The 27570-nt window shown below is 52.0% G+C and overlaps 2 protein-coding genes across 3 annotated transcripts in view; one reads left to right on the forward strand and one right to left on the reverse strand.

Annotated features, from left to right (window-relative positions):
- Positions 1-4934: 4934 nt before the first annotated feature.
- On the reverse strand, positions 4935-7565 carry NKX1-2 (NK1 homeobox 2). The gene is made up of 2 exons (XM_049646621.1): positions 7352-7565; positions 4935-5686 (listed from the first exon to the last, which is right to left on the reverse strand). The coding sequence occupies exons 1-2, from the start codon at positions 7563-7565 to the stop codon at positions 4935-4937; spliced, it is 966 nt and encodes a 321-aa protein (XP_049502578.1).
- Positions 7566-20883: 13318 nt separating this feature from the next.
- LHPP (phospholysine phosphohistidine inorganic pyrophosphate phosphatase) overlaps positions 20884-27570 on the forward strand; it is a 119002-nt gene continuing 112315 nt past the window's right edge. For both annotated transcript variants that reach the window (XM_049646623.1, XM_049646622.1), the window contains exon 1: positions 20884-21077. In XM_049646623.1, the coding sequence (XP_049502580.1) occupies positions 20953-21077 (125 nt within the window). In that variant the 5' untranslated portion in view covers positions 20884-20952. The remainder of the gene's footprint in view (positions 21078-27570) is intronic.

The following is a 27570-nucleotide window of genomic DNA, read 5'->3' on the forward strand; positions in this document are numbered from 1 at the left end:
GTGGGAATGGAAATTGCCCCCACACGCTAGAAAACTGGTTGACTGTATCTAAAGCTAGGCATCTGCGCACCCAGTAACCCCACTGCTGGATACATTATCAACGGAAATAGGAAGATATGTTTACCAAAAGATGTGTGTAAGACAGTTCAACCAAAATAATGAAGGAGTATTCGATCACCCACCACCAGTAGAATGGATAAATGAGTTGTGTCTACAGTGCTATGCTAACAGTAACAGGAATGAATAATCTATAACTATATGCCACACAACATGGATGAAACTCATAAATAATGTTGAGCAAAGACAGCCAGGCACACAGAGTATATATACTGCAGGATTCCTTTTCCATAATTAAAAGAAAAATAAAACGAGGCACAAGTAATCTATGCTTTCGGATGTCCGTGGGGGAGGTAATCACTGGAAGGGGACACAAGGGGGCTCTGAGATGCTCATCCTGTTCAGTTTCTTGATCTGGATGCTGATTATAAAGGTATATTCTTTTTTTTTTTTTCAAGATTTTATTTTTAAGCAATCTCTACACCTGAAGTGGGGCTTGAACCTGCAACCCCGAGATGAATAGTCACACGCTCCACTGAGCCAGCCACGTGCCCCTAGGAAGGTGTATTCTGTTTGTGAAAAGGCACCAAGCTGTACGCGTCGGGTATTTTCAGTTTTCTGTATGTTTATTATGCTGCAGTAAAAATTTTGTAAATGAGGTGGTCGGGCTAGATACAGCGTGTTTACCGTCCTTCCCAGCGTCAAACTGGGCGTAACAACTACCTTCAATGTGTCAGGAACTAAGTGTTTTCCATACGAATTGCTCATCTGAGCTAGGCACCACGGTGAGGAAACTGAGGCCCAAGACACAGGGAACTTGCCAAGTTCATATATGGACTCGGGGGTGGAAGTGGCTTCGAACCCAGCCACTCAGAGGTCAGGGGCCTCACCTGTGGTCCTTGATAACCACAGCCCCAGAGAACCAGGGAGGGTTAGGTATGGGGAAGCCTGGCTTTCTCCAGCTGGCATTCCCCTCCCACTTCCTGCAGGGACCGAGTCCTCCAGTCTCCAAGGCTCCCTCTCCCTCTGTCTCTACAACTGGGCTCCCGTGGGATTTTCTTCCAACTAGAAGCAAGAAGGGACATTTCCTATTTCTCTTTCCCTGAATCTGGTCTTCCCACTTCATTCACGCTTAAATGCTTCCCTTCAGTTGACCTTAAGGGGGAATTATGTTGTTGTTTTTAATGTTTATTTTATTTTTGAGAGACAGAGATAGAGTGCAAGCAGGGGAGGGACAGAGAGAGAGGGAGACACAGAAATCGAAGCAGGCTCCAGGCTCTGAGCTGTCAGCACAGAGCCCGACATGGGGCTCGAACCTGAAATCATGACCTGAGCCGAAATCAAGAGTTGGACGGGTAACCGACTGAGTCACCCAGGCACCCTGAGGGGGAATTATGTTTTTAAGTGTACTTATCAGCATTTATTGAAGAATATCTTGTTGACCTATTCATAATTTTTAAAACTAGTTCAGGGGCACCTGGGTGGCTCGGTCGGTTAAGCGTCTGACTTCCACTCAGGTCATGATCCTGCGGTTTGTGAGTTCGAGCCCCGCGTTGGGCTCTGTGCTGACAGCTCAGAGCCTGGAGCCTGCTTTCGATTCTGTGTCTCCTTCTCTCTCTCTGCTCCTCCCCCACTTGTACTCTGCCTCTGTCTATCAAAAATAAATAAATGTAAAAAAGATTTTTTCTAAACTAGTTCAATAGGTGCTTAGCAGTTATTTCTAAAAAGACAAATACACTAAATTGATCCGTGCCCATAAAACGGATGGGGATTTCTCAACGTATGAGACGCTCTCCACTCACTCCCCTTCTTCTTGGCTGTGGGGTTTCAAGTGGGGATCTGAAATAGTCATTTTTTAACATCAGAAATCTATGACCAATGGATGGCGCAACTCCAAAAAGTGACCTACCAGGCACTTTATAAGGTACTAAGAACTTGCAAAGTAAGTCTAGGAAGTTAATGTCCTAAAAATCTGGTACACAGGTGTTGATTTAATTTGTAGCCACTAACAAAATTCTGTAAGATGCTTCACTTTTGCTTTGAAAATGGCCCTGTTGGGGCGCCTGGGTGGCTCAGTCGGTTAAGCAGCCGACTTCGGCTCAGGTCATGATCTGGCGGTCTGTGAGTTCGAGCCCCGCGTCGGGCTCTGTGCTGACAGCTCAGAGCCTGGAGCCTGTTTCGGATTCTGTGTCTCCCTCTCTCTGACCCTCCCCCGTTCATGCTCTGTCTCTCTCGTCTCAAAAATAAATAAATGTTAAAAAAAAAAATTAAAAAAAAAAAAAAGAAAATGGCCCTGTGTGTTTGTATATACTGCCTGCCAGGGTAGCCACTCCGTGTATGTTTGGCATGGGTTTGGCAAAGTACCTAACGTGGCATGAAAAAGTAGTGTCAGGGTGGAGATACCCTCAGTTTGTGAATACTAGCTGGCGAGGGGAGGGGACACATACATACAAACTCTGATAATTACAAAATTAGTTGAAAACTTTGCTAAGAGAAAACAAGAAACAGTTAAATGAGAAAGCATTACAAAAAGGATTTATTAGACAAACACATCCATGGATTTGGTTGGAAAGCCACGGGGCCTTTCAAAGCAGCACAAATCCAAAGCCACACACTTGGAGCATTACTCTGCTACAAGGTGTCCTAACAGGAAAGGTCAAGAATGACAGCACTTCAAGCTAGTCCGCAGATAAGCTTCCCGCCTCCCTCCCTAGTCCCTCTCTTCCGACTGGAGTCTTCTGGGATTCTGGTACCTGAGAGATGAAATGTTTCCACATCTTATGGAAATCCAGCTTCTCGTTACAGATCTTGCCTCTGTGTACTTGAATTGCCTGTTTGTGACGCATGGGTGTTGCTTTTCAGAAACCAAGGAGCGGTTATTGAGGGAGTGTTTATCAACGCGTAAAGTGAATAAAATGTTCTCTACCATAGTAACTGCATTTTTAATCTCATCTGGCATCAATTGTCTTTTAGAAACAATGCACTGTTTGGGGACACTCTTCTTTAACATAGAAGGAAAAGAGTAATTAGTAAATAATACGCAATCAAATGATACACATTCTCAAATCTTGTGAGAGTCCTGTGAATAGGGAGTCTTCATTGAATTTGGCATAAGGGAGGGGGGATATTTTCTATCATTTCTGATAACCATAGAACTAGATATTTCAAAATTATGATATCATGTGTTCATGAGACCAAACTGCATGTACTTTAGAAGCAGCCCGTGATCATTAAATTTAATTTTTAATGGCACAGGCTATCAAAAAATGGCAAGCAGGATGCTATCCACGTAGATAGCAGCAGGCCTCAAATAATCAAATCCAGGTAAGGAAGAAATAAACGTGACCTAGTTAGGCAGAGCTGGGTTTCTGAGATATGAGCTTCACACATATTACATAGAAAACTAAAAGCAGCATTCCAAACAAGTCTGGCGTGAGAATTTTACAGAATAACTAATTTTTTAAGGGAGAAAAAAGCAGTTGGAACTAAGGGCCATACATTAAGCTGCGGCGGTTGAATCCATTACCGGTACGATTTTGCTTCCGCTGTAGCCCCAGAAATACTTCCTTCACACCCTTGACAACCCTTCACATGTTCACCATGCCATCGGAGAGTCTGTTTGGAACAAGAATTGCTCTAGATGAAGCTCTAATAATGTTGAGTTTGTGCTTTTAAAAAATAGCCCAGCAGGCATTCACTTTCGAATGTCCCCTCTCTGTAAAGACAGCTTTCATACCATTCTTTTCTAATCTGATACTCTAATAGGAACTTTTGCCTGCTGCTCAAAAAAAAAAAAAAAAGTCCAATTCAGGACAGTCACGTGTGCCGGAGGAGCTCCGCTCTCCTAGCTTTTGGTTCACTATTTGCGGGCCTAGGAATTGCCGGGGACCGACGTAGGAAACAGGACTGAAGTTTTAAGACTATCAAAGACTGGAAATCAAAACAGGCGGCCTCGGGCATAGGCTTCGAACCACTGGTCCCTTCCTTACCATTTTTACGCGTTTGAGGCCATTGCCTGGTTCGGGAAACTACTCAGAAAATGTGCAGCGCGGCGGAAACTGTGTCTGCGTTAGCAGGTAAGCCCGGCCACAAAGCCGTTACGTTTCCTAGCAGAGACTTCTAGGGCTTCTCAGAAAAGTAAGAGACCTAGTCTCTCAGGAGAGTCCGTTTGGAACAAGAATTGTGCTCAAGTCCCCATCTGAAATGAAAATCTAAAAACGTAGAAATTTGTGCATCTGAAAAATAGTCCATTTCACCGCGCCAGTGTGTGCTCGTGGACCCAACTCATTCAATATTTGGGAGGAAGCCTTGGTTTGGGGCCAATAATCAAGTACGAAAAGGGAGACCATCCGCTCCGAAAAGGGCAAGCTGCTTACCACGTGTGTGAGCTAAAATGTTCGAAGAGTCCATCCTAATTGTGAGCGACCCGTGGGCAGGAAGTCTCGGGTCCCCGGCATCTGCAACCCCGCAGCGCGGCAGTGTTAGCCCTGCTCGGGACACCCAGACCCTCAAGAGGAGCCCTTGAACCGAATGGAGCCTGACCCGAAGCGAAGAGCCAAGTTCAGAAACGCTAAGCTCTGAGGACAGCCTTCATCTCGGGGCACTTTTAAAGACTGCAGATCCTTGATCCCCTTTGCGGATCTCGTGGATTCAGGGGGTCGGCGCGGCGGCAAGGGGCGCTGCGGGAGTCGGCAGGCGGCCTCTCCCTGCCCTCCGGTGGCGCCTCCCCACAGCTGGAAAGGAAGCGGCGCGCAGACACCCGTTCACCACGAGGGGGCGGGCCGTGCACGTCGGCGCCCCTCGGTGGAACCGGGACCACACGACGACGCCAGTCATTTGTGAGTCCCGACGAAGTGGACCCCCGAGAAGCTCCAGGTTCATAGGTGCGGGGTGTAGAAAGGGGTCAGGTAGGAGGGTCCGAGGAAGGACGCAAAGGGGCCCCCGGCGGCGGCGGCGGCGGCGGCGGCGGCCGTCGGCGGGAAGGAGGTGGCGGCTGGGAAGAGGACGTTGGCCGCCGAGTAGGAGGGGAAAGTCTGGAAGGGCAGCGCGCCCGGCCCGGGGGCGCCGGGGCTGCCTCCCGAGCCGCCGCTGCCCGCCGCGGCTGCCGTTCCGGGCGCCCCGGGCTGGGGCGCGCCGCTCCCCGCCTGCGCCGCACCGTCGGCGCCCGGGTTCTGCTTCTTCCACTTGGTCCTGCGGTTCTGGAACCAGATTTTGACCTGCGTCTCAGTGAGGCTGAGCGACAGCGCGAGGTTCAGGCGCTCGCACACGGACAGGTAGCGCGTGGCCCGGAACTTGTTCTCCAAAGCCACCAGCTGCTCGTAGGTGAAGGCGGTGCGCGCGCGCCTGGGCTTGGCGCAGCGGGGCTCCGTGCGCCGGCGCCGCGGCCGCGGGGAGTCGGGCGAGCCCGGGGAGCCCGCCAGCCCGCCGGGGGCCCGCTCCCCCGCCGCCAACGCCGCCGCCCGGGACTCGGGGGAACGCGCCGGGTCCGCCTCCAGGCGCGCGGCCCGCTCCCTCCGCCGCCGCCGCCCCGCGTCCTCGGCCTCCTCCTCCTCCTCCTCCTCCTCCTCGGCCTCCTCGGCCTCCGAGCCCTCCAAGGGGGACGTCGCGCCCGCGCCGCGGTCCGCAGCATCTAGTGGAAAAGGGGAGGGTGACCAGAAGCCCCGCACGACCCAGCCCCTCCGGGTCCCCAGACCTCCTCCTCCTGTTCTTTTTCAGAGCCCCCAGGTCGGCCCCTCTCCGGCATCGCGCTCCCCCCTCCCCCACCCCCGCGACCACACATCCTCGCAAGCCAGGATTTGGGGTTTAGGGGTGCGGGATCCTTTTGCCCTTTACTCAGCTGCCGCCTAGCTGACTTCCAAGAAGTGGGTTTTGAATGAATGAGTGACACCTTGCATTAAGATAAAATAATGACCATATTGGACAATATTGGGAGGGTAGGATCACTGTACGTTGAGACATCGAAATGTCAAGTGCGTTTAGGGCTGTGTCTCTCTGGTCGCTAGAAGCCTATTTTGGTCTGGAACTCCTAGCAATTAAAAAAGAAGTTATTAAGCCCCCCCCCCCCGCCTTAAAGTGAAATTCCCTCTTTCCCGTCTTCTCTCTCCTGCCGTGTTAATAGAGTTTCAGATTTGTGCGGGGCCGGATCGATAGATGTCATCTATTAAAGGTAAGTTTTAATCGAACAATATTAGGATCAGACAGGGAAAGGGGGTTTGAAGTCGGTACCTGCAAGCTGCGGGCAGGAGATATGCAGGCGCCAGTAATAGAATATCGATCATGGAGGTGGGGGGAGGGGAGAGCGGCCCCTCCGAGGGGCGATCCGAACAATTACCAGGCAGACTGCCCTGGCCCAAGCGCAGCCGCCAGAGGCGCCCGGAGGCCCAGACAATCACTGCCAAACTTGGGGAGGAGAAGCGGGGGGGGCTGTGCCACATCCAGCGTCTCTCGGACCTGCGCCCGGACTCAGCGTCTCTCCAGGGAGCCTCGTGCCCACGCTTCAACCCAGCACGGATCCTGCTGTCTTTTGTCCTACCTTCCGGGCACAAACTCTCCCAGGCTTCTCATCAAGTGTCCACCAGAGTTAGGTCAAAATGTTTCGAGGAGAGAGGACCACGGCGGCCTCCCCTCGCCCCACTCCATCCCTGCTCCCACCCCAGTCAATGGTTGGGTCTGGGGAGAGAGAGCGCTTGGGGCAGCGGCATCTCTGCAGGTGTCTCTATGGTGGGAAGGGTGGTTCGAAGTGGGCACGCGGTGCTTAAACCTGACCTCGCACTCACGAAGACCCCTCCACATGATTTCACCTCTGTTTCCTCAATCATAAAATGGAGGCAGTATTCATGATGTTCTCTGCCTCGTGGGTTGTGAAGTTTTCCCTGACTTTTATCCCCGTCTCTAGGCTAGGCCCTGGCACGTAGCGGGCGCATTAAATGCCCGATAAATGAGTGAGCCTGGAGACTAAGGTGGACGCCCGCTGTTTAGTTTCCACTGCCGAGCAAAAAAATAGAACTGTGGCGCTTAGTGACTTGGCCGGTGAGTAGGGACCAGCTTTGGTAGGCAAATCCCTGACCCAGGATGTTGGGGGCCTCTTTTCTGCCTCAGTTCAGTTCCGACACAGAGGCAAGGCAACACTTTGTACCTCGTCCCGGGTGGCCTTCTCCCTTTGGCGAACGCTCCGCTAAGGGCCGCTCACTCTGTCCCCGGTTGCCCTCCCCCTCTCCCCCCGCGCGCCTCCAACTCCCCGTGGCATCATCTGGGCTGAGGCTTCCCGGAACTGGGGACCGCTTCGCATCCTTACCAGGGGTCTCCCGCTGCCGAGCTGAGTCCCCCGGGCTGGCGTCCTTCCCCGCTTCGGCCTCTGCCAAACTTTTCTTGGCTTCCCGGGGAGCAGGACGCACGGCCGGGAGCGCAGCGCGGGTGAATTTCTGCGGGTCCAGGATGTCCAGGACAGAGAAGGAAATCTTGTGGTGGGCGGGAGCCGCCTTGGCCCCGCCGTCCTGCCATGCCAGCATGCCCGCCGCCCGCGGGCCCGAGGCCGGCGGCGCGGGGTCCGGGATGGCCGCGCTGGGGCTTGCCTTCGGCTGTGGCGGGGCCGCCGCTCTCCGGCCAGTAGGAGGGTCGCGGCGGCCAAGTGAAGCCGGGGAGGGGGGCGCGGGGGCGGGGCTGGGCGAGAGCCGCGGGGGCGCAGCGCCGGGATTGGCACTTGCTCGGCCCGGGCCCCCACCACGTGCAGGGCGCGCTCGCCGCAGCCCCACGACCGCCCCGCGCCGCGCGGGGGCCGCTCGCCTCGGCACGGGGGCGCCTGCGTGAGCCCGGCGCGCGCGCCCGCCCCTACACCGCCGCCGGCTCCGCGCGCCTCCGCCCGACCCACGGGGACTGCTGGCGTGCGCGAGCGACGGATCGCGCGACGATTCCCTCCTGGGGGACACCCCCGCCCCCCCCCCCCACACACACACTGACTTGCGCTTGCGTTTGTGACTTTTCCTCCGTGACTTTGAATTGGGGATGTAATTGAGGCCAGCACTGATTACTCGAAGGCAACGCTCAGCACATCTGCCGCGCCTGTGGATCACAGGGGTGACCTCAGACCTGGTCACCTCGGACTGAAAGGCTCTAACGTTCTCACGGTTTACGGTTCACAATGCCCCCGGGCTTGCGCGATCTCGTCTGATTCTCTGAGCATCCCTGTGAGGTGGGAGTGGCCCGGCAAAACTATCATCCCCGTTTAAAGATGAGGACATTGAGGTTCAAAGATGAGGAGTTGCCCAGGGTTACTGTTGACTGGTGACAGCGTCCGGATTCGAACCTAGGTCTTCTTTTCCCGGATCTGTATCCTTTCCAGTGTATCCTGCCATCTCAGAAATGGAGGGAGAAAGTTCTTCCCTTCTGCCCCCAGCCGGAGCCTAGCCCAGCAGGGTCAGGAGAGCTGGAGGAGTTTTGGGGAGAGGTCCAACCGCCCCCCGCCAGGGTGCCCCGCCGCTGTGGAAACCGTGTCAGGTTGCGGATTCAAAGCCAGGGGAGGGAGATGCCCTGGTGAGGCCCGGTGAGCCAGGCGAGGGTGGCTGCCCCCGGCTCGCTGAGACACCGAGCATAACCCTGATGCCCTTGAGCCCTTCTTCACAGTTACAGATTCAATCATTTGCAACAGAAATTGGGTCTCTGGGACCCAGGTTGCATCTCTGACCCCCATCTCCTTCTAGCCCCAGGAGGAAAAAGGTTAAAAGATGCTTGTCTGGTTTGAATTTGAAGTCAGAGAACAGAGATAATTGAAAGGGCTCCCATCTGCCCCACCAGGTCCCATGGAATGATGCACATCAGTCCTTGGGGGAAACTTCCCCCAGCCGGGTCCATCTTAACATTCCTTTTTCCTCTCATCGCTTGGGGAGCGGTCTATGAGCTGTAAGTATTTATCCCAGCGGCAAATTCTGAGGTTTCTCCCACCCCTCTTCCCAGAACCACTTCAAACTCTGCTGTTCCTTTCTTCCCTGCCCCATGGGGCTCCCAAACAATGACTTGGCAATTAATATGGTCCGAGAAGGTAGCAGTAGGAAGAGGTGGGGAAACTGGCCCATTAAAGTGCGGGCGTGGGTGGGGCGCTGTTAATCCCATCTGTTGTTGAAGCGAAGACCCTATCTGCCGGTTTCTTGTAGCTTTTCTCATTCAAACCTGTGGCCCCTCCCAGAGGCGGCCCCTGTATTCCCTGCCGACTTTAAAGCCCTGCCGAAATTCAAACCAGCTCTCGTTCTAAAGCCATGATGGATTGTGCTTTTACAGGGAAGCAGGAAAGGAAGTGCCCTGCCCGAGCGCCCTGGCCCACCTCCCACCAGAGGGAATGCACGCCCTCTGAACACCAAAGAGAAGGTGGCCCTGGAACTAAACAGTGGCACCCAGGACCCTGGATTGCACATCACAGAACCTTCCTCAACACATACCCATTAGGGTGTTTTGCTTTCTGCTTTGACAGCTCTTTCTCACCCAGATCACACGCTTTTTTCTTTTTTAATTTCCTTTTCTTTCTCCCTCCCTCCCTGTATTGATCCCAGCCCCCTTTTACTTTCTCCCACCCACATTCATATTTTTTCATATCTAGGTTCTTCAGGGTAGAAAGAGATCTGCTTAAGGTAGCTAGCTCCAGAATGGGCATCTGTGGCATCCCATAGTCCTTCTTCTGTTCTCCTGTTGGCAACCTTGAAGCCATTTTCACGGGAAGATGGGCTGGCATTCCAGAGGCACCTCGTACCCAAACCAGAGGGACAGGGATGGCTGCAGACAGCTAAGAGCCATCCCAGCCTGGGTCATTTCCATTTTCGCTTTATAAATTGCCTCAAAAGAATTTTGTTTCAATGATACGAATCCCCTTTCCTTTGAGGTCCGCAGGTGTCACATATAGAAAAGGAGCAAAAAAGGGAGAAGCAACAAATTGGAGACAAAGTCAAGGACACATAAAGGCCACGTTCTTTAAGACTCAATCTTTAATAACTTCTTTTAGTTATTATCAATTTTTCCTGGCCCTTTATTATTATTTTTTTCATCTCTCTTTTTTTTTTAATTTTTTTTTAACGTTTTATTTATTTTTGAGACAGAGAGAGACAGAGCATGAACAGGGGAGGGTCAGAGAGAGGGAGACACAGAATCTGAAACAGGCTCCAGGCTCTGAGCTGTCAGCACAGAGCCCAACTTGGGGCTCGAACTCACGGACCGCGAGATCATGACCTGAGCCGAAGTCGGACACCTAACCAACTGAGCCACCCAGGCGCCCCATCATCTCTCTTTCTAATACGTGTGTTCAGTGCAGCTCAGGTTATGTGCTTGGCTTCTGGAAATAGATGATGCAAAAGAAACACTGTAGCGTGTACCAGCAGCATTGAAGGAATAGAAAATGCTCCCTTTTACCCATTTTAGAGAGAACCACCCCACCCAACAGACAGGCAAAATTCTGCAATTTGGTGAGGGGCGGGGGAGGCCTTAGGGAATTGTCTTTCTGGCCACCTGCTTTGTGAATGACCAGGAGGCAGTGAGACCTCTGATTGGTACAATCTGGCCTTGTGTTCACTCGCTAATGTCCTCACCCATGTATTTATACCCGAGGTGTTCCTGTATAATAAATATATCCATATCCAGCAAGCCACCTTCCCTTTGTGCATGGAGTTGATTTGTTTTTTCAACGTGGGCATTAAAATTCTGCCTGAGTGCTGTCTTTAAATTGCTTTGATGCTAGGTGGGTTCCCACCCTGACCTGTCCTGATGGCAACTGATGGCTGTAACAAGCTCGGGATCAATATTCATAGCGGGTGTCCTGGGCTGATAACACTGTCCAAGACAATGTTCACTATCAGTGCAGACAGCTGAGATATTGCGCCATTAGGGATGTTGTGTTAAATAACCTGATCCATTTCTGGGGCTATTTAATGAATTTCACAGTTTAGATAGTATCTTTAAGGAGAAGGCAAAGGCTATTCCGGAGGCACTGATGCAAATCAATGGTGCCAAGCTTCCCAAGCTATTCCACAAACAAAGTGGCCTATAATTCCAGCACAGCCTTGAAGAGCTGTTGCCTGAGACATGAACAGTGTTAACACGGAAAGAATTTGCTATTTATGCAGAGGGAGAGCAATATTATGAGCCGTGTCAAAGCACCTTAGATAACATCTTATGTTCCTGCAATAAAATAAACAAATTCTCTAGGTAAAACCCTGCAGTTCTGGGCCAGCCCCCTGGGCAGGACATATATGCCAAAGAGACAGCTTCATAAGACACGGCTTGGTGACAAAGGGAGAGAAGTCAACTGCAGGGATAGCCTTGTGGGCAACCCCATTACTCATGACCTCAGCCAGTTTTCCCCAAGATGTATTTCAATTCAGAAACGGTCTGCAAAATGGGGTGGGGGGGGATGGAAAGTGCTGGATTTTAAAAGGAAACTACTGATAACAGCAGAATCAGTTGTTAATGTTTACTTGACTCTATACCCCTTGTTGCTGGAGAGTTCATTTACAATTAAAGGCTAGCATTTACAGTTTCCCACCAGGGCTTTGAACTCTGACTGCCAAGCAGAGCAAGGTCTTTTAAAAACCCACCTTGGAGGTTTTCACTTGTGAAAGCTCAAACAGTAGCCTTCCCACCGTCCCCCATTGCAACCAAAACAAAAATGTGTACTTAGCATAGTTTGCTCCAGGAAATCAGTATTTCTTCTTGGAAATCAACAGGTTACAAAAAAAAATCAACTTCTTTATCTCAGCAATGTTGAGGAAGCATCAAAGAAGGGGATAAAGCAGGGGTTACATTGATAAGTAGAATCCATGTTAATTTTTTTCCGATAATGACGATATTAATAATAGCTGCTCTTTTGGGGAACTTGCTCTGAACCAGGCACTCGGCCAAGCTCTTTGCTTATTCGGAGTTTTTTCATTTCATCCTCCCCACAACCCCACGAAGCAGGCACTGTTATTATCCCCGATTTGCCCATGACCCCAGAGCGAGGAAGTGGTGAAGCTAAGATCTGAACCTGGGTGGTGAGATTTCGGAACCTGCTTTGGTAAAATTCTGATTAAGGAAATCACATTGCTGCCCCAGGGTGAAATCTAATCTCAGACATCGATCGAATGGCTTTCCTTCAAAGTTACACACGGAGCTGGGATATGTGAGAAGCCCTGCCAGGAAATAACTAAGCCCAACACTACCTAGGAGGAGACTGTGGCGCAGGTTTGGGGATCCAGCTTTGGCTCTTACATTCAGTGTTTTTTCCTACTGTTTTACGATATTCCCGGGAGGAGCCTGAGACACGGGGATTGCCAGGCAAACCAAATTGCTCTGGGCATCTGGAAAAATAGAGACATGTAATTGGAAGAAGGAGAATGGGGGAGAAATGCCAAGTGACAAGCTGAGGACATATGGGGTGAGAAGTGATGAGGGAGGGACAGGGCCAGAAGGAAGAGGGACGCGAATGAATGCAGTCTGGGCTGTTGCTCACTGTGAGCATCGAATGCCGTGTTAATGCCCTTCCGAAGGGAGACACCGCGTGCAGAATAAAGACAGGAGCCAAGGTGGCACTTTGCAAATATATGAAGCATCTGCTTCCCTGTTGAATGGAGATGAGTATGATCGTCATTCTTAGGCGAGTGTCCTGCAAGGTAAGCGTCAAAGCCCTCTGTTCCCCACATCTGTGCCTAAATTTCATGCTTCCTTCTTCTCCTCCTCCTCCTCCTCCTCCTCCTCCTCCTTCTTCTTCTTCTTCAATGTTTATTTGTTTTTGAGAGAGAGAGACAGAGAGCACGAGCAGGGGAGGGGCGGAGGGAGAGGGAGACACAGAATCTGAAGCAGGCTCTAGGCTCTGAGCTGTCAGCACAGAGCCCGATGCAGGGCTCAAACATTCCCACGAACCGTGACATCATGACCTGAGCCAAAGTTGGACGCTTAACTGACTGAGCCACCCAGCACGCCCCTAAATTTCATGCTCTTAACTTCTAGTCCCTGGTCCCCCTGCCCCTAGCTTTGCCTTCTCCCCAAGCTCTTCACCTCACGTGGGTGTGCAGACTGCAGCCCTGAGAGCACCTGGCCGTGGCCGTGGCCTAAACCAGTAAACCCAGCTGGAGTGCCAGTGTTCCCCGACTGGGGGCTGCTGTGACTCCACCGGGTGGAATGCTGATCAGCGCTGCCTGATCTCCATGCTGCCCCAAGGTAGCTGGGAAGCTGGATTCGTATGTGACAAGTCCAAAGTTTTCAATGCTGGCAAGCAATTCAAAATGTTGAAAAACAAACCATCAGAAGCACATCTGTGAGTCGCAAGTCGGCTACCTCAGCTGGGCTCACGCCGAGGGACCTCACCTGATTCACCAGGGCTCGTGGCATTTCCGTGGCTACCGTGGTCCGCGGGGTGAAGACCAAATGCCTTAGCACCGAGCAGGGGGTGGGGGTTCTTCACAATCCAACCCCACTCACTGCCTGGTCCCCGCACGGTGGTGTTCCATGTGAGATGTGTGTGGGTCTCCTGCCCACACGTGCTGCCTTCTCGGAGACTCTGCCCAGCCTCTGGATCCCGGTGACTGGTCAGTGGGCCAGGGGAGCAGAGGGGACACACCCAGCCTTTGGGCTGGCCCATTCCTGGGCTGCCTAAAGCAGTCAGCTCAACCAGATGACCTGGCTGAGTCAGACCCCAGGAGCCCAATCCCAGAGTCTGATCAAGACCCAATGGCACGTTTCCTGCCAGTGGTGGGAGCTTGAGCTCAGTGGGCAAGAAATATGGAGACAGGGTGGCCATCGTGGGGCCACATGAGCACGGATGGTATGAGGCAGTAGACACTCGGCCTGAGCTGGGAGAGCAGAACAGAACACATGTGCGGAGCGAAGCAGGGAATCTGCAAGAGACACTGGCAGATGGGCGAGCACCAGCCCCTGCCTGAGTTCCACGCCTCCAGAGGCCGGCTGTGCAGGGGCTTCTGGGTCCCCATGAGCCTCTGTGTATCCTTATAAACCTTCCTCTTCACTTTGATGGGAGCCACCCTTGTTAGTCAGGTTTCTCTAGGGAACCAGCATCGATAGGCTATATGGATAGAGAGAGAGAGAGACAGAGAGAGAGAGAGGTGGAGATTTTTTAAAGGAATTGGTTCATGCAGTTATGAAGGCTGGCAAGACCCGAGATCTACAGGATGAGCCAGCAAGCCGGAGGCCCAGGAGAACTGCTGGCACAGTCGTGGGGGGCAGGGGGGTGGTGGTCAGCCTTCTTGCTCTATTTAGGCCTTCAACTTATTGAATGAGGCCCACCCATATCGGGGCAGGCAATCTGCTTCACTCAGTCTGCCAATTGCGATGTTTATATCATCTAAAAATGGTCTCGCAGACACAGCAAGAGTAATGTTTGACCAAATGGCTGGGTGTCCCAGGGCCCAGTCAAGGTGCTATACAAAATTAACCATCGCATACCCTGAGAGGGCCTCCAGTCCTGGCAACGAGACAAGACCCCTGGTAGGACTCGCTCTCACACCCATGTGTGTCGCTCCAGCAATGTTCTCTCCGTCCCACATCTGCCTGCGAACCTGCTTTCAGCTTCAAGTCTCCTCTGTCCAAGTGCTCTTTTCTCTGTGAGTCCTGCCCTGCCCAACCGGGGTTCCCCGGGGCGCTCCTTCCCACACGGTGCCCAGCCCTCCCTATGGCCTTGGGAGGCATCTTGCTTTCGCCTGATCAGCATCCTCACCCCTTTTCTGGTATCAGTAGTTTGACTTTGCTCAGATCACCCCCGCCTCACCCCCCCTTCAGATGTGGGACTGCCAAGCAAGGGCCCCGGCGAGCCAGGGGGTGGGAGTGGGCTCCTGCAGGACCCTCCAGGCTCTCTCCCCTGGGAATCTGAAGCAGCACGACACTGAGCGGGGGCTGCATGAGCCCAGCAGTGATGCCTGAACGAAGTCGTCTGCTGATTCCCACTCCCAGAGCTGATGGTTCTAGTACTTTCTGAGGGCTGGTTGCCCCGCATTTTCTTTGATCCTGTAAATTGTCTTACAGCCTTCCCAACGCTCACTTTGCCTCTCCCCCACTTTGGAAATCAATTCGCCAAGGTCCAGGACTGCTGATGGGCACAGCCCTTATCACACTGTATGGGGTACAGACTGATCCTCGGACTTTCCTAAAGTTAAGGCCCATGCATTTGTCTTTGCACCCATTGACATCCCGGCATTCAACAGGTTGAAGATTTCAAAGGAATACACGGTGGCCCCATAGCATAAACCCAAAGCTCTATAGTCCGATTAAAATGGATTGGAAATCCCACACCTTAAGAGGTGGTACAGGCTAAGATGAAAGTAAAAATAGGATCCAGAGGGGCACCTGGGTGGCTCAGTCCATTAAGCGTCTGACTTTGGCTCAGGTCATGATCTCACGGATCGTGAGTTCAAGCCCCCACGTCGGGCTCTGTGCTGACAGCTCGGAGCCTGGAGCCTGCTTCGGATTCTGCATTTCCCTCTCTCTCTGCCCCACCCCTGCTCACGCTCTGTCTCTCCTTCAAAAATAAATAAGCATTTAAAAAAATTAAGGAAAAAAAAAGGATCCAGAAATGTTTAGATATGGATATGGGTCTATAATGGATTCTACTCCCTTAGGGAAAATCCCTTACCCCTGCCCACAGCTTTGGAAAGAGTCTCTTTGACAAAAAGTGAGTGTACCGATGGGCTGATGCCAATCCTAATAATTCCGCACACTTATTTAAAACTGCCAACTCCCCACTCTTTGCACAAACAGGGAACTGGTGTCTCCATGGCAAGAAGAGGCCAACGAAGGACGGAAGTCCCAGGAAAGTATCACGCACTGTGTCCTCTCCCACACATCCTTGTCCAGGGTTGCTCGGAAGCATTAGAGCTGACAGCCTGAGCCTCACCTCACTGTCTGCTAGGTGACCTGCCAAGCAGTGACAGGAAGGAGGGAAGAAGCAAATGGTGAACGTAATTTACAACCTAGGTCATCAGTACCTCTACTAACAATGTGCACATAGGTGGGCCACGTCTCGAACATCTTCCTCTACAAAGTGATCTCGTTTTAGGAAAAGAAAACAACAGCAACAAAACACCACCACAGCATCATAGAATTTCAGAGCTGCCATAAGCATGAGAGGTCATGCTAGAGTCTGGAATCTAGACTCCTGTTACTTGAAGTATGATCCGTGGACAGCATCAGCAGCCTACCTGAGAGCTTGTTAGAAATGCAGAACCCCAGGGCTCCTGGCGGGCTCAGTCGGTAGAGCATGCAACTCTTGATCTCAGGGTTGTAAATTCAAGCCCCACATTGGGTGGAGAGATTACTTAAGAATAAAATCTCAATTAAAAAAAAAAAGAAAGAAATGAAGAATCTCAAGTTTTACCCCAGACCTACTAAATCAGAATATGCATTTTATGGTAAGTTCCCCTAGGGAATTCACATCTACCTTAAAACTTGAGAAACACTGGGATGCCTGGGTGGCTCCGTCAGTTATGCGTCTGACTCCTGATTTCAGCTCAGGTCACGATCTCACGGTTCATGATATTGAGCTCCGTGTCAGGCTCTGCACTGGCAGCGCGGAGCCTGCTTCGGATTCTTGTTTTCCCTTCTCTCCCTGCCCCTCCCCTGGGCTCACCCTCTCTCTCAAAAATACGTAAATAAACATGTGGTTTAAAAGATTGAGAAACATTCATCTAGAGCCGGAGACCAGAAGCATCAGCATTGCTTGGGAGCCTCTAAGTCATGCGAATTCTCAGGCCCATCCCAGATCACCTGGAACCAAACTTACGTTGTTTTTTTTTTAGTTAAAAAAAATTTTTTTAAGTTTATTTACTTATTTTGAGAGAGACAGAAAGAGAGCGCAAGCGGGGGAGAGCAGAGAGAAAGGGACAGAGGATCTGAAGCAGGCTCTGTGCTGCCAGCAGAGAGCCCACGAACCATGAGATCATGACCTGAGCTGAAGTCAGATGCTTAAGCGACTGAGCCACCCAGGCGTCCCCAAACTTGTGTTTTTAAATAAGCCCTCCAGGTGATTTTAATGCAACAGGCACCGTGAAAGCATGAGGGTAAAAGCCTCACCTTAAGGGTAGCAGAACACGAGATGGAAGTGGCCTATTTCCTGATGGTCCTGGAAGCGATTGCACCTGCCCAGGCCCGCCTTCCTCTCGACTTCCTGGTATCCGAGCAATAGTTCCTCTATTTGGTTGAGCAACTGTACTTGAGTTTCTATTACATGCAGCCAAATGCAAGCCTAATTTATATAATGCCCTTCACCCGTTATATTCAAAGAAAGGTCATGAGCTTTTGGACCGGGTCCAAGCCTATCAGTGGCCCACGATACCATGTTGTCACTGTGGGCCAACGTCATTCTTCAGATGAGGGACTAAGGCCCTGTATTCATTTCCTATTGGTGCCGTAGCCAATTGCTGTAAGGGCAGTGGCTTAGAACACTACAAATTTATTATCTTCTAGCTCTAAAGGCAAGGAGCCCTAAACTCAAGGTGTCAGCAGAGCTGAATTCCTTCTGGAGGCTCTAGAGGAGAATCCATTTCTTTCCTTTTTCCAGATTCTAGAAGCTGCCTGAATTTCTTGGCTCATGGCCCCTTCACATTCCAGGCCAGTAATGCAGCATTTTCAAATCTCTCTGTCTCTTAGCTCTGCTTCTGTTGTCATGTTTCCCTCTCCATTGTCCTGATTCTGACTCTCCTGTCTCCCTCTTTACCTTATAAAGACTCTTGTGATTCACTGAGCCTATTTGGGTCATCCAGGATAATCTCCCATTTCAAGATCCTTAGTTTAATTATGTCTTCGAAGTCACTTGTGCCACGTAAGATAATACATTCACAGGTTCTGGAGACTAGGATGTGGACACCTTCAAGGGGGCGTTATTTTGTCTACCATAATTTTAGGTATAGAACATAATTTCAGGGCACCTGGGCGGCTCACTCGGTTGAGCATCCCACTCTTGATTTGGGCTCAGATCATGATCCCAGTGTCGTGGGGTAGATCCTGCGTCAGGCTCCGTGCTGAGTGTGGAGTCTGTTTATGATTCTTTCTCTCGGGGTGCCTGGGTAGCTCAGTCGGTTAAGTGTCTGACTTCGGCTCAGGTTGTGATCTCATGGTTCTTGAGTTCGAGCCCCGCATCGGGCTCTGTGCTGACAGCTCGGAGCCTGGAGCCTGCTTCAGATTCTGTGTGTGTGTGTGTGTGTGTGTGTGTGTGTGTGTGTGTCTCTAAAAAAAAAAAAAGATTCTCTCTCTCTCTCTCTCTCTCCCTCTGCCCCTCTCCCCTGCTCACACTCTCTCTCTAAAAGAAAAAAAGAAAAAGAAGAAGAAAGGGATTTGCCCAAGGTCATATATGGCCAAAAGAAGAGAGAGAACCATGGGCAGGCTCCCCAGACTGGCAGAATGCCCTTGTTTCTCCCCCTCCTTGGCTACAGCCCAGCCATTCTTCAAGGTCCATTTCAGGCCGTCCCTCTGTGGTAAACAAACCCATCCTCTTACCTGTGTTTACGTCACTCATTGGCACCTGGCACACAACTGGTCAGCAATCTCAGAGGTGTACATCTTGTTCTCTGCAGTCTTGACTCAAAGGCAAAGATCATATTTTAGGCCTTTTTGCATCCCTAGAGCCCACTGAGCCCAGAGAGTAGACGTTCAATACATGTGTCTAGAGCACGATGTGGATGGCAGATTACCCAGATTGACTCACTCAGCTCCCATATCACAGAATCTGGAAGGCTAAAAACCGCATTTCCTAGACTCCCTTGCAGGTTGTACCAGGTGCCACAAGGCTAGACACGGTGGAAACGAGGTAGGTGGTGGCCACAGGTGGAGAGAATCCTTCAAGGGCATGGTGGTGGACAGATTTGGTTCTTTGGGGCCTTTACTACCAGGTCTCTGGCATCTTAGGAACCAAGTGATGGGGCACTAGGATCATGGAACAATGTAACTGGCCATTTCACAGAGCTGCATGGCTCTTGGCTGTAGAGTACTTGAACTTGGTTCTTTAGTTCCCATGGAAATCCGTAAGCTCCTTACTGCCTGATGTGAACATAACCCTTTAGCTGGAGTGGTTTCTATCATCTGCAACTAAGAACCATAGCTAATATAAGGTCTAATATTCTTTCCCCCCCCAACCAGATTGTAAATCACCAAAGGGCAGGAGCTGTATTTTACACCTCTCCTGTAAAATCAACAGAGCACACCGTTCTCCAGGAAACTGAGAGATGTTGATATGCACGATTCATTGAACTGGGTGAAAGTTCTTTTTTTTTTTTTTTTTTAAGGTTTATTTATTTATTTACTGAGAGAGAGAGAGCATGAGCAGAGGAGGGGCAGAGAGAGAGAGGGAAAGAGAAGGAATTCCAATCCACACTGTCAGTGCAGAGCCCGACGGCAGGCTCCAAATCATGAACTGCGAGATCGTGACCTGAGCCAAAACCAAGAGTCTGACGCTTAACCAACTGAACCACTGAGGTGTCCTGAACTGGGTGCAAGTCCTAAAATTCCGACAATTTCTTCATCCTATCTGTGACTCGACAGGCTGAAATGGAAGTGGTCATTCAAATATGGTCTTTTTTTGATACCTCAAAGCTAAGTCATGCCCAGAGGAGTCTGATTTTTTTCAAATTTCAGTTTAAAACTTGGAAAAGTCAGAGGGACAGTTAAGGGAACCCTCCCTCTTTTCTACCAATTTTTATTTATCGTAAAAATGATGTAGCATTAGGGGCACCTGGGTGGCTCAGTGGGTCGAGCATCTGACTTCGGCTCAGGTCACGATCTCGTGGTTCGTGAGTTCGAGCCCTGTGTTGGGCTCTGTGCTGACAGCTCGGAGCCTGGAGCCTGCTTCAGATTCTGTTTCTCCTCTCTCTGCCCCTTCCCTCCTCTCACTCTGTCTCTCTCTCTCAAAAATAAATAAACAGTAAAAAAAAATTTTAAATAAAAAATGATGTAATATTAAAGGGACTGTAACAATTCATCCAAAATATGACTGGCCTAACACACTGCAATATTCCCATGTTCCTCCCAGCCCTATTCCTATGCGCCCTTAATTTTGCATGGCGGTGGTCTACATTATAGTTTCGTAGTCTGCTTTCTCACATGTTATAACATGAGCACTTTCCGTGTTGCTATCTAGTCTTCATTTTTGATGGCATATTTCTTTCTGTTGCCATGTTATACGTGCTTACACATTCACTTTTCTTCCAACTCGTTGTGGCATGATAGCTTCCATTGCACTCATGCTCTTGAGAATCATTTCCGGAGCATCACTTCCCAGGCATAGGATTGTCTGGCCAATTGATCCAACTATCTCCACTGCTGCTTTTTTTTTTTTTTTTTTTTTTTAACATTTATTTATTATTGAGAGACAGAAACAGAGCGTGAGCACGGTAGGGGCAGAGAGAGACAGGGAGACATCGAATCTGAAGCAGGCTCCAGGCTCTGAGCTGTCAGCATAGGGCTTGACGCGGGGGCTCGAACTCACAAACCCGCGAGATTATGACCTGAGCCACCCAGGCGCCCCCAACTATCTCCGCTGTTTTTAAGGCTGGTTATACTCTTCAGCCAGAGGATGAGGACACCAGTGATCTCTTTAAGTTTTGCTACAGGTGTCTCCGTGTGGTCTAGAAGTGCCTCGTTCTGGTTTTTAGGGAGGGGCTTGTTTTTTGCTTTTCCTGCCTTTGGTCCACTGATCTGGGAAGACGGCTCCCATCTCGCGCGCGTGCGGCCGGGAGCTGGGAGGCGGCGACCGGCGGCCCCGGGTTTGCGCCCCGCGGTTCCGGGTTTGCGCCCGGCGGAACGGCCCCGCTGGCCCCGCCCCGTCGGACTACCCGGCCCAGGACTACACTTCCCAGGCGCCCCTGCGCCGTAAGCCCGGCCGCAGTTCCCAGCCGCGAGTTGGAACGCGGAGTCTGAGGAGTCAGAGGTGCACAGCGGCGCGCGATGGCTGCGTGGAGCGAGCGGCTGGCAGGCGTGCGCGGGGTGCTGCTCGACATCTCGGGTGTCCTGCACGATAGCGGCGAGGGCGGCGGCGTGCCCATCCCTGGCTCCGTGGAGGCGCTGGCGAGGTGAGTGGGCCGCGCCGGCCGCGGTGGGCGCGAGGCTCCGGGCGCTGCCGGATCCCACCGGCAGCTTCTGGCTGCCGCCGGGGACGGGGCGGGGCTGTTGCACTGGCCCCGCCCCGGTCCCTGAGAGCCCACCCGGGCCGGACCCCGTCACAGCCGCCCGCCGCCCCTCCACCCCCGCGAGCATAGGGCCTGTGCTGGTCAGAGCTGCCCGGTCCTCTGGGGCTGCCTTTTGCTTCCTGCCGCTGCTGAGCGTTAGGTAAAATAACATACATTACATTCCTTTTTTTTTTTTTTACATTTTTGTTAATGTGTTTACAGGAAAACTTTAAATGACGTATGCGCTGGCATCGTTTGTTTAGAGGGGAGGAGGAGGAGGAGGAGGAGGGCATCTTGCCCACCAAATCTTGTGCACAGAGGACCACACAGGGACCACAGTTGGTACTACTGGACCCTCCGCTTTGTAGCTGCCATTGATTGGCACGACAGGCCAGTGCTGCCATGATGTTGATGGACAGCCAGGAAGGGCCAATGGCCCAGGACTTGACTTCCCAGAGGCACTAGCTGGGAAACCCTGGATTAGTGGCCTGACCTCACTAGGACTCAGTTTACCTACCTATGGATGGCAGTTAAGTGAGCCTCTTTGTCGTTCTCAGGGAGCCCACCCCACCTGTCTGAACAGGAGCCAAAGTGTCTTGTGTAGCAAAGCAGGAGAGGCCAGGAACTCAGAAAAGGGAGATGTGGCCTCCAAGAGAGCATGTGAAGGGCAGCCAGACCTGGGAGCCTCTTGACACCCCCCCCCGGAGCTTCGTTTCCTAAAGTCAGGTTTAAGTCCTGGCCTTTGCCAAGTCTTCATGGGGCTCGTGTCTGCAGGGGAAGTGAACAGTAAACTTAGACGCAGATGAGTAAACACAAGATTTGCTGAGAAAGTGACAGAGGTGAGGCTGGACTTCTCTGAAGAGAAGGCATTGGATGCAGCCGAAGGGTAAGAAGGGCTGTCTGGGCGAAGGGGCGGAGGAAGTGCATTCCCGCCAGAGGGAACAGCAGTGGCTAAGGCGTGTGGCAGAAGAGAACTCGGCACCTTCATGTTCATGGAACTGAAGAGGGGGAGCTTGGCTATCGCAGGGACTTGTCCCAGAGCGGTGCCTGGATTTTAACCTGAGTGTGGGGGAAGGCTTTGAAGATTTAGGCAGAGGGGTCATGGGATCTGATTTATGTTTTTAACGTTTATTTATTTTTGAGACAGAGAGAGACAGAGCATGAATGGGGGAGGGGCAGAGAGAGAGGGAGACACAGAATCGGAAGCAGGCTCCAGGCTCTGGGCCGTCAGCCTAGAGCCAGACGCGGGGCTCGAACTCACGGATGGCGAGATCGTGACCTGAGCTGAAGTCGGACGCTTAACCGACTGAGCCACCCAGGCACCCCATGATTTATGTTTTTAAAACATAATTGAAACATAATTGAAATTGAAACGTTAAAAGTGGGACCGTGTAAGTACTAGATGGAAACAGGAGAGACTTCCTTTGAAATCTCAGAGTAGAGGACCTTTATAATTATGCCCCCAGATCTGGGTATCAACGACAACAAATCAACAGCCTAGTAGAAAAATGCACAAAAGATATAAACAATTCACAAGGAAGAAAAAGCAAATGACCCCTAGTCATATGAAAGATGCTCAGCCTTACTTAGATAAGAGAGATGCACAGGCACTTGAATGGCTCAGTTGGTTCAGCATCTGACTTCGGCTCAGGTTATGATCTCACAGGAGATCAAACTCTCACAGCTCGAGAGTTTGAGCCCGGTGCTGGGCTCTGTGCTGACAGCTCAGAGCCTGGAGCCTGCTTTAGAGTCTGTCTGTGTCTCTCTCTGTCCCTCCCTGGCTTACACACGGTCTCTCTCCCTCTCTCTACCTCTGTCTCTCTCTCAAATATAAATGAATATTAAAAAAAATAAGAGAAATGCACATTGAAACTATGCCAAGGTGCCATTTTTTCAAGAGTATGAGAAAACTGGCAATAATGCACAACTTTGGGCACACATTCACTTGGTGAGAGTTTGCAGAAACAGACCCTGTCATACGTTGCTTGTGGAAGATGCATTTGGCATTAGCTGTCAGCGGCCCCACTTCTGGAAATTTGCCCTGCCTCCTACGTGAGAAAGGACATCAGCGCCAGGGCATTCACGACAGTAACTTTGTAAATAAATAAAATAAATATATGTATGTATGGAAATAGCTCAGGTATCTACCACGAGGGGAGCATCATGGTCCATCTGTGTAGGAGGGGGGAGGTGGTGAGAAGGGAGTGAATGAAAGAGAGGTTTTGGAAGTAGGACTGGTAGGGGAGGGGAGGGGAAGTAGGACTGGGAGGGGAAGGAAGGGGAGGGGAGGGAAAGTAGGACAGTGAGTATTGCGGGGGCCAGGGAGAAGACGAAATAAAGAATGGCCTCCAGTGTCAGACTAGAGCACCCGAATGGATGGAGACGGGGGCGGGGAGGGGGTGAAGGGGTGCAGGGCAGGTGCCGTGATGGCTCATGATGTATGTCAAGTTCTTGGCCCAGTGCTAAACACATGATAGAGCCCATGACAGCCCAACAAATATGCATATATTTATTTATTTATTTATTTATTTATTTATTTATTTAAATTATGGAATTTTTTAAAGTTTTTTTTTAAAATTTATTAATTTTTTAATTTACATCCAAGTTAGTTAGCATATAGTGCAACAATGATTTCAGGAGTAGATTCCTTAATGCCCCTGACCCATTTAGCCATCCCCCCTCCCACAACCCCTCCAGTAACCCTCTGTTTGTTCTCCATATTTAAGAGTCTCTTATGTTTTGTCCCCTTCCCTGGTTTTATATTATTTTTGCTTCCCTTCCCTTATGTTCATCTTTAAGGTTTTTTTTTGTTTTGTTTTGTTTTTTTAATGTTTATTTTTACCTGTGAGAGAGAGAAAGAGCGCCAGCAGGGCAGGGACAGAGAGAGAGGGAGACACAGAAACAGAAGCAGGCTCCAGGCTCTGAGCTGTCAGCACAGAGCCCGATGCTGGGCTCGAACTCACAAACCGCAAGATCACGACCTGGGCCGAAGTCGGACGCTTAACCGACTGAGCCACCCGGGTACCCCTAAGTGATGGAATTTTTTCAACTTGAAGTTTAAATAATAACATACTATTGTACGTTAGTTTCAGGCACACAGCACAGTGATTTAGCCATTCTGTACGGTACTCAGTGCTCACCACGGTACGTGTTGTCACCATCGGTCACCAAACATTATTACAATGTTATTGACTGTATTTCCTATTATTTCCCGGGGAGGTGAGGCTCTCCTCTCTCTATCTGGGGAGGTCCCCTGACAGTCTGGGGCGTGGAGGGGCTGTGATTCCCCTTTATCAGCTGAAGCCACCACAGCTCAGGTCTTGTTGGGGTCCCAGGCTGGATGGTGCGAGGACCACGGAGACCCAAGTCTGCCTGACTCCCAGCCGCTGTGACCCCGAGAGCCACACTTAGAGACCTTTGCGGGAGGAGTGGGTATTGAGAAAGGTCAGGGGCTTCCAACAGCCCCTCCTGAGTAATGCTCCCACCCTGATCCAGGCCTGCCCAACAGATGGGTGCACAGATCCCGGGGTGTGGCAGTAAGCAGGACTCCCCAGGCTGTTCACCTCTGTGGGTTCTGCACGGGCACCTTCCCACTCATCCCTAGGAGGGGACGGGTTTTGATTTTCTTTCACCCAGGCCGGTTTATGTAGCTGGGATGTCTCTGGCAGCCCCTATACCCGTATAAATCTAACAGCTATAGGAGAGTCTTCAAACATAGCAGAGCCGGTTTTGTGGGCCGAGAGGGCGATTTCCTTCCCCAGAGCATTTAGGATTATTTTCCACGAGGGGACATGGTGCTCCTTCTCCTGGGAGGTTTTATCGCTGTGCTGCCCAGGGGCCTGAAAAACCAATGGCCTCATCCCTCTGAAACCTCCTGGGCCTCCCATGCCACAGGACCAAGTGCCCACGCTCCCTCCTGCTCCACCAGGGCCTTCTCAAGTGAGCTTTGTGGCCCTTCTCTGCCTCCTCGCCCACCTCAACCCCTTGCTCTCAGCAGCATAAAGACTCCTGGGCAGGATTTTCACTGATGAACCCCCCCCCTTGGGGCCCAGCACCCACTGAGCCCGGGCCCACGCAGTGCCCGCACCGCGATGCCCTCTGGCGCTCTGGATATTCCTTTTCAGCTCCTCTGCCTGTTCTTGTGCCCAGCCCCCAGCGGCCCACCGATCACACTCGGGCTCAGGGAAGCCCCACACGCCTTCCTTGTGGGTGGCCCTGGGCACGCACCATGTCCAGAGTCCAGACACTCAGTGGTAGTGAGTGCGGTGCTGGAGACTTCCCCCTGCTTTGGGAGTTTTCCATGGGGGTGCTTCACACATACAGGATGAGGATACCCCTCTTTTGTGGTGGCCGAGCCAAGCATGGGCTCTCCCAGGAACCGTTCGTGGAAGGAACAGGTGCCGTCTGCCAGGGTGAATAACACCATGCGTTTGGCTGCTTTCTGTCGTGTTTACAGCCCCCTGCACTCGATGGGAGGGGGGGGGCTCCTTGATATGCGTGGCTCACTTTGATGTCCTGGGGAGCTCAGTGGAAGCCCTTGGAGCCAGAGCAGCTGCTGGGGGACAGGCATGGTGGGGAGGGGACGAGGTCCTGGGGAACCTTTGTTCGCCCGAATGGCGGCTCCCCAGCGCCTCAGATTTCCAGCAGCACCTTCCATTATGGGAGCCCCGGAGGGGCCGGCTCCCCACTCGTCTTCCTAGACTTTCCCGAGTGACATGCATCCTCCGATTTTCTGAAAGGTTCCCACTGTTTTGGAGACACAGAGCACACGGAGGGTACGAACTCTGCTTTTCCGGGGTGCCTGCGTGGCTCAGTCGGTTAAGCGTCCGACTTTGGTGCAGCCCTCTGTACTGTCAGAGTTCAGATCCTCTGTCTCCTTCCCTCCCCCCCCCCCCCCCCCCCGTCTCAAAAATGAACACGAAAAATAAATAAAGAAATACAAATCATTAAACTCTGCTTTTCAGAATGGTGTGGACCACAGTAACAGTGGTCACCAATCACTGAAGGAGGCCTGTGATGCCCCGGGTGGGTGCTCGACCCCATAGCTACCTTCACCGCCAGTCGTGAGGTAGGGATTTGGGGCCCCTTTTTAAAGTGACTGAGGCGCAGAGATTCAGGAACGGGCAGGAGCAGAAAAAGTGGCCGGGCCAGGTTAGCCCCTGGGTCCGTGTGACTACAGGGCCTCAGTGTCCCTCGCAGTGCCACACTGCCTCTCAGTAACGTGCATTTGCTCCTTCATTCACTCCCACACCCGGCAGGTATTTACTGAGCGTTTCTAAACTCTGCAACACCTACTGTAGGCTCCGGGGACGCTCCGCAGCGAACGAGGTAGATAGAGGTCTCTGCCCTCGCGAAGCTGGGGGTCCGGATGGGAGATCAGTGTAGGCAGCACCCAGAAGGGCCCGCTTCAGACAGAGACCAGGCGGGCGGGGAACTGGGAGCTGGGGTGGGGGAGCACAGTCTCGCAGAGCCGCCACTGTGTGCGCTGGGGTCTTGAAGATGCCAGCTGGGCCGGGAGCATCCCAGATGGAACCGAAGGCCGCACAGGCCACACCGACTCCTTCCTGGAGCTGTGGGGGCCAGCGAGCCCTCTTTCTGCTCTAGGATTTGTGGGCGGGCGTGGTAATGGGACATCTGTAACCGGCCCGGGTCCCCCCAACAGACCCTTTATTGGAGCCCATTCTTGGGCAGTTGGGATCTCCGAGGGGAGCCATTCAGAGGCAGGGCCCGGCACAGCGGGGGCGACAGGGGCTGGCCCAGGCGCTGGCCGGCACAAAGGAGAGCCCCGGAGGCATCTGCATGTGAAAGGCAGGTGGGCATTTACTGCATCCTGTCTCAGGCCACTAAAGCACATCTGCCGGGCCCCGCTGGGTCCAGCCTTTTTGTGGCCGGCGGAAGAAAGTGGACCTCGGCCCAGGGCAGCTTCATAAAGCAATTCCCACCCAGGACCGCCGGGCCCACAACCACTCCTTCCAAGTGGGGCCTCTCAAGCCCCCGGGTGCACCGGAAGCGACCCTGTTAAAACTCAGGCGCCTCCCAGCAGGTTCTGGAGCCGTGAGGGACTGGGCCAAGGGAGCCTTGTCCGAAGTCGCCACCCTGCAGACAATAGGACTGACCCCTCCTCGATGCCAGGCCGCCCTGGCAGCGTCCGGCCATAGGAGTGGCAGTAATAATCGCTAGGGACCAGGGGTCAGCCGGGAGCCTCACCTTGCTGCCTCATGCCATCCTCCCAGTCATGGCCCAGCACCTGCCAGAGGAGGCCCTTTCGGGATGTCAGAGGGGACGGCCACTTGTTTGAGCTTGTTTAAGCCAACAGGAGCCACTCTGTCTTCAGAGATGGCGCCAGGAGAACACGACACCCTCTCCTGGGCTGTGTTCTGTCTGGTTTTGTAACTTT

Source organism: Panthera uncia, chromosome D2, assembly GCF_023721935.1.
Source record: "Panthera uncia isolate 11264 chromosome D2, Puncia_PCG_1.0, whole genome shotgun sequence".
NCBI classification, from domain to species: Eukaryota; Metazoa; Chordata; class Mammalia; order Carnivora; family Felidae; genus Panthera; species Panthera uncia.